At 38.3% G+C, this 11630-nt stretch overlaps 1 protein-coding gene across 1 annotated transcript; it reads right to left on the bottom strand.

Moving 5' to 3' along the window:
• Positions 1-350: 350 nt before the first annotated feature.
• znf148 (zinc finger protein 148) lies at positions 351-9655 on the bottom strand. Its single transcript, XM_039649717.2, has 7 exons — positions 9514-9655; positions 7966-8334; positions 7733-7858; positions 6930-7053; positions 6755-6838; positions 6364-6482; positions 351-6262 (listed from the first exon to the last, which is right to left on the bottom strand). Exons 2-7 carry the CDS (start codon positions 8311-8313, stop codon positions 4649-4651), a joined length of 2415 nt encoding a protein of 804 aa, XP_039505651.2. The 5' UTR covers positions 8314-8334; positions 9514-9655; the 3' UTR covers positions 351-4648.
• Between the last annotated feature and the right edge of the window lie 1975 nt (positions 9656-11630).

An 11630-nucleotide genomic window follows, 5' to 3' on the forward strand; every position in this document is an offset into this window, starting at 1 on the left:
TAAACGTCATTAAACAAATATGTTCTATCAGCGCCACCTCAGGTCAGTGTATCTCAATGTTGTCGACTGCTCTATTAGAGCAGGCATTTCCAAATCGACATTTTCTGTGATCATTTCTATAACCAGCTCAGAGACATGTATTATATAAAGTCAGTCTATTAAAATCACTTAAATGTATGCCTACTCTTAATTTTAGCCATGTATCACACTACATAAATGATTTAAAATAATTTTAAAACCCAGCCTACATTTTTGTGAGAGTGATTCTCACAGGTGGAAATGGGCTAATCATGAAACTGTCACAATGGGATGTGGATTAAGACGCAAGGAAATAGCACTCAACAACTTGATGTATTTGGAAATTTAATATTACACAAGATTCACACAATCAAAAACATCCAATCAGAACTTTTTCTCCATGTCTTAGGCAAAGTACTGCATTAAAGTATATTCTATGGGAATAATTCGGCTACAATAAAATGGATACATATAAAAATATAACCAGTGTACAAAGACAGTCAGAGTACATGCACTCCCCAAATAAAATTAAATGTCTAAAACTATTAAGAAGAGCTCTCTTACTAAATAAAACCATTACGTTTTCCAGACGAATTAAACTTGAAAGAAAACAATCATCCACCATCTGTAACACCACCAGACTTTGATGCTCAAAATACCTAATCAATAAAGAAGAAAAACAGTCATGTGTCAGGATATGGATACGACCTTTTACCAAAGGCAATTGATCTTACAAAAAACATCACACAGTTTATTAAAAGAAGTTCATCCCTCAAATTATCATTTCACCTTTTTCAATTTCTGGAGCAGTAATTATTGATTAAATATTTATAATGCAGGTATTATATGATATTGAAATGAAAAATAACATCCTAAAAATCTCTGAGGGAGTATGAGATCCATACAAGGTCTTTAAATCAGTTTGTAATAATTAAAACTGCATTCAGAGGCATTTCATAGAGAGGACAGTACATTTGTAATTTTACAAACAAGAACACAAACATGATTTTGCTGATAGTCATCAGGGACCGTAGGAATGATTAAACCGAAATGGCAGCAAATATTTTTAAATCGCGTTGCACTCTCTCTATATACGTACTATGCGCCAAGAAATGTGCACAGCAAATGCACAACTTAAAATATACAACCTATTTACAACATGTAAAAACAAAGGAACATTACAGGAATGTTTAGGCACATAAAATAAACTGTAATCAAAATGCACAGAAAAACTCTTTGACACTCAGAACATGCTGACTATGAAAAAAACACACAGGGCTGCTCTTAAATGGGCCTCATTCACAAAACATGAGCAGAACAAATCTGTGTAAATTGTTCATACAACCATTCAACAATTTAAGAATGTTTTTTTTTTATGATTTACAAAGAAAACCAATGAGTGTAAAGCTTGACATGATACTACTATTATAAATCATAAACCTAAGATGAATCAAGATACAGTTATGGGGGAAAGCAGGTAAATTTCCATAAACAATCTGAGAAAACAGAGCTTTTAATTTACATGATTAGTTAAGATAACAAAGAGATATGTGCAATAAACAAATGTTACGTGTACATATACATATAAGTTCAACTGTACCAAACATTACACTTTATTTTTTTGTTCTATAAGTAACAGCGAGTGATCCAAAGACATATTTGCTAACAAATAGGTGTTTGAAACCAAAAAAAATATGAAATCAGGCCATACATTCTTAAATCATCTTTCTTGAGACTGATTCTTTCTTCACTCAAGACTGATATAGATAGATTATATCAGATTTGTACATTATGAAGAGAAAAGGTGGGACTTGAAAAGTGCTTTTAACCAATGAGCTCAACATCCTATTTAATGAGCAATATTTATCAGTTCATGAGTGAAACTCAAGATAACAGACTGTGAGCAAATGAAATCAAAGTGATGAAATGCACTGTTGAGTCGAGAACTAAATCATTCACAATGATAACAAATGAAAAAGTGCATATCTGTTAGTGCTGTTGCCCTGGACAATTGCTAAAACTGCATCCCCAAAATGTGGGATATGTGAAAAAACTTCTACAGGAGCCTTGTTCTCCATGTCCACCTCAAATCTGATTAGCAAGACAGTCTAAAACAGTTCTATTGTTTCTATTGTCTAAAATCTATTGTTTTGATCCCATAACCTTAGGAGAAATGTGCACAAAATTTTTTTTTCCTGATTATATAATCTTATTATATGGGATAGGTCCATATAAACTCAGTATGACCATACCTGCAGATTGCTCAATACAAAATATCTACTAGTAATAGTCTTGGAGTGAATCTTTCAGGGAGCAGTGAATGCAAAAAACATATATATTTAAAAAAAAAAAAAAACATTTCAACATAATTAAATGCACAAACAGATTAAATACATTTAGCTTATAGCGACAGGGACAAGCAATGTTACTTATAATTAATGCAATAGTACATTAAATCACAAACAGGAACAACCGAGAGGTGAGTGCCTTACTCAAGTCTAGGGCATCAAAGTAAGGTCCTTTCAGTACCTCTCCAGGCGACACGTTACAAAATTAATTGAAATCAAAACAAAATGATTGTTATGCTAGGTTAACGTAGTTTAGACCTATATTATTAGGTCAGTCGGTTGTTGCTCCAGGTCAACACTAACAAGAGGCCAAATCGGAATTGATCTTAGAACAATTTTCTCTTGGGGAAGCCACATTAACCCAATAATTTGGACTACCAAAAAAGCAATGCAGTAGTAGCTTGGATGCTTGATTTCAGAACGCACAGGCTAACTAATTTGGCAAGCCAACGTGCATTATTGAGCACATTTGTACAGTCATGGCCAAAAGTTGTCAGTGACACAAATTTTCGCAAAGTTTTCTGCTTCAGTTGTGGTGTTGATACACATTGTTTCTAGATTATTGTGATGAGAAAAAGCCAAAGAAAAAGAACCTTAAAGGTATACTCCACTTTTTTTTGGAAATAGGCTCATTTAACCAGACAGTTTCTGGTCTCATTGACTTCCATAGTAGGAAAAAAAAAATACTATGGAAGTCAATGAGACCAGAAACTGTCTGGTTACTGAAATTCTTCAAAATATCAGAAAATCGGCTGAATGGATTCGAAAACGGTAAAACTCAACTATGGAAGTCAATGAGACCAGAAACCCAACTGTTTAACTCTGGGGGAGTTGTAAAATGAGCCTATTTCCAAAAAAAAGTGGATTATCCCTTTAAGCCAAACTTCACTGCTTTTTGGCCACAAAATGACCAGCTAACATCAAAAACTAGCTCTATCATTCTGATTGGATTATAAAAGCAGACTGATTGTTATAAAAGGTGGAAAAACTGCCTCAAATCATTGTGTTAGCAATGGTTACCTCCAAAAAAAGACATGCAGCCACCATCGCTTTGCATCAAAATGGCCTTACAGGCAAGGAAATTTCTGCAAAGAACATTGCACCTAAAATAACCACTTACCGGATCATCAAGACCTTCAAGGAGAGAGGTTCACCTGCAGTTAAGAAGGCTTTGGGATGTCCCAGAGTGAATCAACTCATTACTAGTGCAGCGCTTGCTCAGTATTGCCAACAAGTGGGTGTGAGTGAATCTGCAAGTACAGTAAGGTGAAGACTTTTGGACAGAGGCCTGGTGTCAAGAAGGGCAGCAAAGATTTCACTTCTATCCAAGAAAACCATCAATGACAGACTGGAATTCTGCAGGCAGTACAAGGATTGGACTGCAGAAGATTGGTGCACAGTTGTGAAGCCCCCTTCCGACTGTTTTGAACATCTGGTAAATCGATTGTCCGGAAAAGAAAAGGTAAACACTACTCTGAGTCCTGTGTGATGCCAACAGTGAAGGATCCATGTGTGCGGTAGCTTTTCATCCAAGGGACAGGGCTGGGCTCTCTCAAAATTATGGCCAGAAACACTGCCAGGAATAAACATTGGTATTAAAACGACCAAGGAGCAATTTGTTGATTATCCATGCATTTTCTTGCATGTCTGGAGCACAATGCCATAAGGTAAGAGTGAAAATGACGTGTCTCAGAGATCATTAGATTGAAATTTTGGATCTGTGGCTAGGCAACTCCTCTAATCCTGTAGAGAATCTGTGGTCAATCCTCAAAAGGCAAGTGGACAAGCAAAGGCCCACATTGTTATCAACTCTGAGCACTAGTAAGGCAAGAATGGATAACCATCAGTCAGGATTTGGCCAGAGCGAATTGCAGAAGTTATAAAGAAGAATGACTATCTTGTATATATTGAATGTTTTACCAATTAAAGCCTTTAAAACTTATTAACTGCTTTTCCAGTAAACCATAGAAACGTGATTAAATAATCTACAAAATACTGAAGCAGCAAACTCTGCAAAACACGAAATTTATCACTGCCAATTCGTTTGACCATGGCAGTTCTGCACAAATAATGCAATGACACATACAAAGTATTCCATAGTCTCCAATAGAAGTGCTGATAATGAAATCTACCATGTGTATCACTAGTACTACTTTAATTCTCACACGTGCATGATTGCTTAAAGATGGAAAATCATAAGTATTTGCACAGAGATCACATTGCCCTCACTGACAGAACTATAAAGTGCCTTTAAAATGCTTCAAATCGTTAAAAGCTCTTGTTTAGCCAAATGTTTGGCTGCTTGTAGCATCCGGAGATGAAGTTAGTTGAGTTCTTGTTTCATTAACAAGAGAGAACTCTGGAAAGTCTGTTCCACCATGACCTCTCAAGCTAACTTGTCCACTTGCAATGCTAAACTGTGAGGATATTCCAGATCGTGAGCTCGGGAATTGAGATCGAAAGTTCTGGTCGAAAGTAGCGATCTGAAATGTCTGACTGATGCTTTGCGCGTCTGTCTTTTTGGGAGAGGTTACTTGGTCGAGGAAGTCCTCCGTCGGTGAAACCGAGGAAGGGTTCGTCTCGTCCCCTGAAAAGGAAAAGGAGTGTTGGGAATCTACTAAAAGGCTAAAGTTAGGTTTCTCCAAGGTGGATCTCAATGGTGAGTTCATGCTTGGTCTGAACCGGGATGGGGAAGTGAACTGCTTCTCAGTGGAAAACAAAGGCTGGCCAGCAAGACTGGCACTGTCATTTACAAACGTAAGACTCTGGTTGTTCAGGTAGGTGTCGTTCTGACTGGTCCTTTCCAGAGCTTGCTGGAGAAACTTGGAATACTCATGCAGAAGGCTGGCCTTCTCGGCCGGAGGCGCTTGCGAGCTGGTTCCCAAAGCCTCGTTGGGACTGCTCTCATCAGAAGAGTTGATCGAGATGCTGGACGTGACCTCAGTGTCCGCCACGCTGAAGGAAATCTCTGCTTGCCCATTGGCCTTATTGGAGTAGTGATCGAGAAGCGTCTGCAGGACCTCGTCTGGAAGGACATTCTTCTCGCTATTGGACTTGATCTCCACGTTCAGTGTCTGAGTCTCAGAGAGGATCGTGGTGGGAACGGTCTCATCAATGACGCTCGCTACAGCTGCCTGAGTGACGGAGGGCTGCGTCACGATGCTGCTCACGTTAAGAGCATAGTCTCGACTGGTGTTAGCCATGGCCGCCTGGAGGTATCGTTTCTTCTTAAGAAACTGCATGGCGTCGTCATAGTTTGTGCTGCTCCTGGTTGGTTTTGCTTGTCCTCCTTGTAGGGTCTCAACCGAATCCATGTCAGGATTTGTCTCGACATCTAATAGGCCTTTGTTGTCCACAATCTCAAACGTGTATCTCGTTACTTTGCTATCTTCGAATGAGGACAAGGGAGAGAGACTCTGGGACGGTTCTAGAGCCTGTTGTTTCAAACCTTTCCTGCTGCCGATTTTCTTCAGCACCAGTTTCGGAGGACTAATTATCTCATCGTTAGACTCCTCCCCTGCAAGATGCCTGTTACCTGGCGGGGAATCGGGGAGCTCAACGGAATAATCTGTAACTACGTACTCGTCCTTCACCTTGGTGGCTACAGCGTAAAGAGGAAGACACTCACTTTTGGCAAGTTGGTCTTCCGTCTTCTCCTCGTTATCACCTTCAACCCCTTTGTCAATAGTGGGACTTGTGAGCAAGACCCGACTTTTATCAGAGGTCTTCTGACGTTTTTTCTTGGGAAGGGTACATTCCTTGGCAGGAAAAGCGAAGCCCAAGCTCTCTGGTGTGCGAAGAGGGCCATCTTTGGCAGCTACTTTCTGCACCTTCCTGTCCTTATTCTCATGGCACATTCGTCTGTGCTTCAGTACTCTGTCAGTTCTGGAAAAAAACTGTTAAGAAAAATATATAACATTATTTTGCATTCTCTATAATGCATGCTAAAAATGTAACTGCTTAGTATCGAATCTGATTTGCTTTGGACTGCCCTTACCTGATGGCAGTAGTCACACTGGTAAGGCTTCTCCCCACTGTGTGTCCTCTTATGTCTCTCCATGTGGTATTTCTGAATAAATTTCATTCCACACTCATCACAGCGAAATGGTTTTTCTCCTAAGGTGGAGACATGGCAGGCTTTTACACAATATAAAATAACAATTTAGGAAAGTCAAGTAGGTCTACTTTTCACCCTGTCCGCCAAGTATGCCAAGACTTGTTTTCTCAGTGTATAAAGACGTAGCACAAAACAGGGACTTGCAATAAATATAAATAGATCATTGACTCAGAAGATTTCACTGTACATGTCTAACAATACCCTGGAGATAAATATAAATGACATTTCTTTTTTGCTCCTGGTGTAATGTTTTTAATTCCTTTCTGCTTACCTGTGTGGATTTTCTCATGCCTCTGAAGCAGGTACTTCTGAATAAAGCGCATGTCACATTGATTGCACTGGAAAGGCTTTTCACCTGCAAAGAAAAAGTATATTTTTGTACACCTTTTTGGTCTTTATTTGTCAGTTATTCCCACTGAACCAAGACAATACACCACTTCACTTACCTGTGTGAATAAAGACATGTCTTTGTAAATGGTAATTTGTCCGAAAAACAGCATTGCAGTGCTCACAGACATGAGTTTTTGGGTTCTGGTGCCCAAGGGAGCCATCTTCATTAATAGTGAGAATCTATCAAGAAGGAATACAGTTCAAAACTACTTTATCTTTCATGCCTGTGCTCCTTTGGAGCATCTATGTCTATAACACTGTATAGCCCCTTTCACACAGTGCGTTGATCCCGGGAAATTGCCAGAACTCCTTCTGTGTGAACGCAAACACGACCCGGGATTGATACTGGCATCGATGCCGGGTTGGGGACCTAGAAACTTTGCCGGAATCAGTCCCGGAACGCGCGTTGTGTGAACAAAAGCCAGGACCAATGCCGTAAGGGGTGTGTCCTAGTGATGACGCTCGTGCCATCGCGCGACTCTGTTGCTCTTAGAAGAAAGTTTGTGTTCGTCATCAACAAGGGAAGGACGAACAAATGTCTGCAAACTGGAACGAAGCAGAGACCAGGAGCTCCTCACTATCCGTGTTGAAGCTGAGATCACCAGCTTTGTGGAACAGTATGCACGTGTACATGTTTTCGACGCGTACGTTACACGTCTCATACGGGATATTTACGGGTTGTGTGCGAACGCACTCAATGATCCCGGCAAATCACTGGCGGTGTGAATGAACCGAAATCAAACAATCCCAGGACAAATGCCGGGTCACATTATCCGTGTATTTTCTGGAATCTCTGTGTGAAAGGGGCTTTAAAGTACTAATAGCATATTGTTTCTTTATCAGTTGCATTATAATAAACCTTTGCAGGGGAGCGCTGCTTTCTCTTCTTTTTTTTGTGACAGTCGGATGGGTCCCTCCCCGGTTTCTTCTCCTTTTTATTCAGAACCAGTGAGTCTGGTACTTTCATCTCCTGCTTTATACTGACCTAACAAATATCATTAATTCCATTTTAAGTGCTCTTAAAAAAAAATACAAGTAAAATATGATAGGTAGATAGACAGATAGATAAAGCTCGAACGGCTGTACACTTACTGGCATGTTGAGTGTATAATGTATTTTATGGGAGATTCGCTGTGAGAAAGCTGGTTCATCCTGTCCGTCATTTTTCACTGTCTCCTCATGCACCATCAGGTCATTATGGGATATCAGATCATGTGAGGTCAGGCCTCCACCTGCCAGGTCTTCATCATCATCATCGTCGTCATCATCCTCAGCCAAAAGGGGATGATTAGCCAAACTCCGTTCCCCAAGTGTCATATCCAAACTGCCTCTTCTTCCTCTTCCATCCACCCTTGAGGGTCCCAAACCTCTGGATGAGTGGTGAAGTCCCACAGGGCCACATTTCATCAGCATCCCCTCCAGCTTGTCATCAATGTTCATCGCTGAGCAGTTGAGCTGAAGCTACAGGAAGAGACAAGACCAACATAGGGATTCCAATCAGCAGTCGACACGGTTGTGTTCAAAGTACTTCTCCTCCGTCAAACGGACTGAGAGAAACGACAAGCGCAAGTTTTTTTGTTTTTAATGTCCCCCTTTTGACAAGCAGCAGCAAAACCTGATGGTCCATGTTCTCCAGCATGTTTTGAGAAATTGGAAATATGTCACATTTTCAAAATTCTAAAACTTTTTTAGGTTTAAGTGATAAAAAAGAGTGGATATTTTTAATGTGGTCTTAAACTTTTAGTTCCCAATGTTGGTCTAACTAATCAAGCAAAAAAAAATAAAAAATACATTTTTATTGCCTGCTAGGCAGAGAAGAAATTATAATAAACCCAATCTGACTTGACATGTCGTGAACAGTCATTGTCAGAATTGCCAATGAAGCATAAACTAATTTAATAAGGAAGCATTCTCGCCTTTTAATGTCAGATTCACATTTTGACTTAAAAGACAATTAAGAATAAGATACAGAAAATATTATCGATGTAACTGACACTATTGGATGAAACTAAATGTAGCTGAATAATCTTATTCAGTAGAGCTCTTTTATAGATACATTAAAGTGGTTTGTTTCATAATAATAGAAGAACTGTTATTGAACTGAATTGAGCTAAATAATGACAAAAATTTTCTTCTGCATTGCAGAACTGCTTTATAGCTGAAATATAAGTTAATTATTATATTTAGGTGAAGGAAATAACTGAATAGTAAAGTTAGATATGCATCTGGCAGGTCAAGCATCAACCTAGACTAAATAAAATACAAATAGGAACTGGATCAACGTATGTTTTCAATGGTCCAAAAAGAGTTTAAGCTTTGTGCATGCAAACTTATTCTGATATGTAAACACTACAAAATGAACTGAAAGTATTTAACTGTTAACCGTGTTTACAGTGTGACACTCACGCACAACACGGGGCTGCCTGTCACAGATACAGCCGAATTCAATTTGAAGTGAGGTTAATAAGACAATTGAATTGTAATAATGGTTAAATGTATGTCAATATATTAATGTAGCGTGTAAAATCGGCCTGATCTCCATCTCTATGCTGCCATTTCATCACGCACACAGAGACCGGACTGCAAACATTTTCACGAATGATTGTCACGCAGACCCTCGCGGATGAAGAGTATACGTACCGCATGTGTTATCAGTGAAGCGCTGGCGGCGGGTTCGAGCCGCTCATGACGTGTTTGTCAAACTTTACTGCGATGCTGAGGCTAGCATGAAAGGCTAGCGAGCTACATTCCATCTGCAGCTGCGCAGCGGTGCATTGTGGGATCGCAGCGGACCCGCTCTAACGAGACTGACGGGTCGGGTTTGCTTACTGTTACAGTAAGCAAAACTCTTTGAAATATATTTAACGCAATACATGTAGCTAATAATAAAGATTTATGTAAATATATCCTATGTAATAATCACATCACGATTTCTCTCGCCCTATCTAATAGCCTACTTAGTTATTAAAGGAGTAACGCGTTACGTTAGTTCACTTTAAAAAAAAAAACTTTTGCTGACAATTTACTCACCCCATGTCATCCAAGATCTTTCTTTCTTCAGTCGAAAAGAAATTAAGGTTTTTGATGAAAACATTCCAGGATTTCCTCCATATAATGGACTTCATTGGGAACCAAACGGTTCAAGGTCCAAATGAGAGTTTCGGTGCAGCTTCAAATGGGCTTTAAACGACACCAGACGATGAATAAGGGTCTTATCTATGACCCCATGACTCGAAAAAAGATTTGTTCATTTTGATGAACGAGTTTGAACAGGAGAGTCACGAACGCTCATCACAGAACAGAGCAAGGCGAGCATTTCTGCTTATAAACTTAAACTTTTTTATTTTATTTTTTATTTAAATGAGAGATCATTTCGCTAGATAAGACCCTTATTCATCGTCTGGTGTCGTTTAAAGCCTGACTAAAGAAAGAATGACATGGACATCTTTGGCATGGGGTGAGTAAATTAACAGCAAAAGTTTTTTTTTTTTTAAAGTGAACTACTCCTTTAACTCTCTGCTGTAGCTAAATTACTAAAGTAAGATCTTCCCGAACTTTCAACTTTTCAGACATAAAATGAATTGTTAAAATTCATATTCATTTTATTTTAGGCCCATGTAGCCTACTTCATGCATTTTATAGCATAAACACACTTTAACGATAACTATTCAACCTCAACTTTAACAAAAACTTAAAAATAAATCTTGCAGAATCTGGAATCTTATAGAATTCAAAAATGTATTTATTTATTTTTCATTTAATATCAACACTCCCAGTTTCTGTTATTAAAAAGTTTGCTAATAATTAATAGGACATATCACATCAAAGGGAACGTTTTTAATATTGTAAAGGATGGAAGACCTTTGAGTAAAAAAAAAAAAATTAAGAACCATTGCCCTAAAATTATCTTGAAGATGTAATTTTCAGTTAAAACTGTCAATTTGGATAGACAAATAGATAGAAAGGATAAAGGCAGATGTCATGTCTTGCAAATTCAAACAAAACCAATCATCTGCCCATGTCACTTGTATTCAGATAGGTCTGTGAGATCAAGTTGTCTATATAACACACCACTAGAGGGAAACTACAGCCCAGAAACAAATGGAGAAGGAGATTGCTCTTGGGAAAATGGCTGAGGCAGCATTCCTACAATTTTGTCAGCAGTACACTCTGCTGACATCTTAAGTTAAGGTGATGTCTTTTTTTTTTTTTTTTTAAATATGGTAACACTTAAGTTGAGGGTCCAGCTCTCACTATTAACTAGTTGCTTATTAGTACTTATAAACATACATTAATGCTTTATTCTGCATGACCATATTCTACATTACATAATCCTACCCAATACCTACATTTAACTACATTACTAACTATCAATAAGCAGTAATGAGTTTATCGAGGCAGAAAGTTAATTGTTAGTTAATACTGAGAATCAAACTCAAAACTAAAGTGACCCAAAATACTTGTTTCAATACATTCTCCCATTTAGTGTCAGAGACAACCGACATTCGTAAGTTGACGGATATAAACTTGATTTAACTTTGCCTGTTTAAATAAATTTGGTTTAACAAGGCCTTCCTATGCATCATTATATAAAGAGTACTTCCATTACCACTAAAACTCATTTAATATAAACTGATAATAAACTATAAATTTCATATAAACTGAACTATGATCAAAATGCTGAACTCTCATTAAGATGCATAACACGGTTAAATTTTAATAAAAGTGACATTTAAAAAAAAAGACACTCACAACAT

Source organism: Pimephales promelas, chromosome 7 (assembly GCF_988280905.1).
Source record: "Pimephales promelas chromosome 7, fPimPro1.hap1.1, whole genome shotgun sequence".
NCBI lineage: Eukaryota > Metazoa > Chordata > Actinopteri > Cypriniformes > Leuciscidae > Pimephales > Pimephales promelas.

Coding starts and splice junctions, on each gene's coding strand:
- znf148 (XM_039649717.2), bottom strand. CDS start 8,313: ATGAACATTGATGACAAGCTGGAGGGGATGCTGATGAAATGTGGCCCT. Junction 7,859..7,965: donor ATTATACACTCAACATGCCA/GTAAGTGTACAG, acceptor GATATTTGTTAG/GTCAGTATAAAGCAGGAGAT. Junction 6,483..6,754: donor GCATGAGAAAATCCACACAG/GTAAGCAGAAAG, acceptor TCTCCACCTTAG/GAGAAAAACCATTTCGCTGT.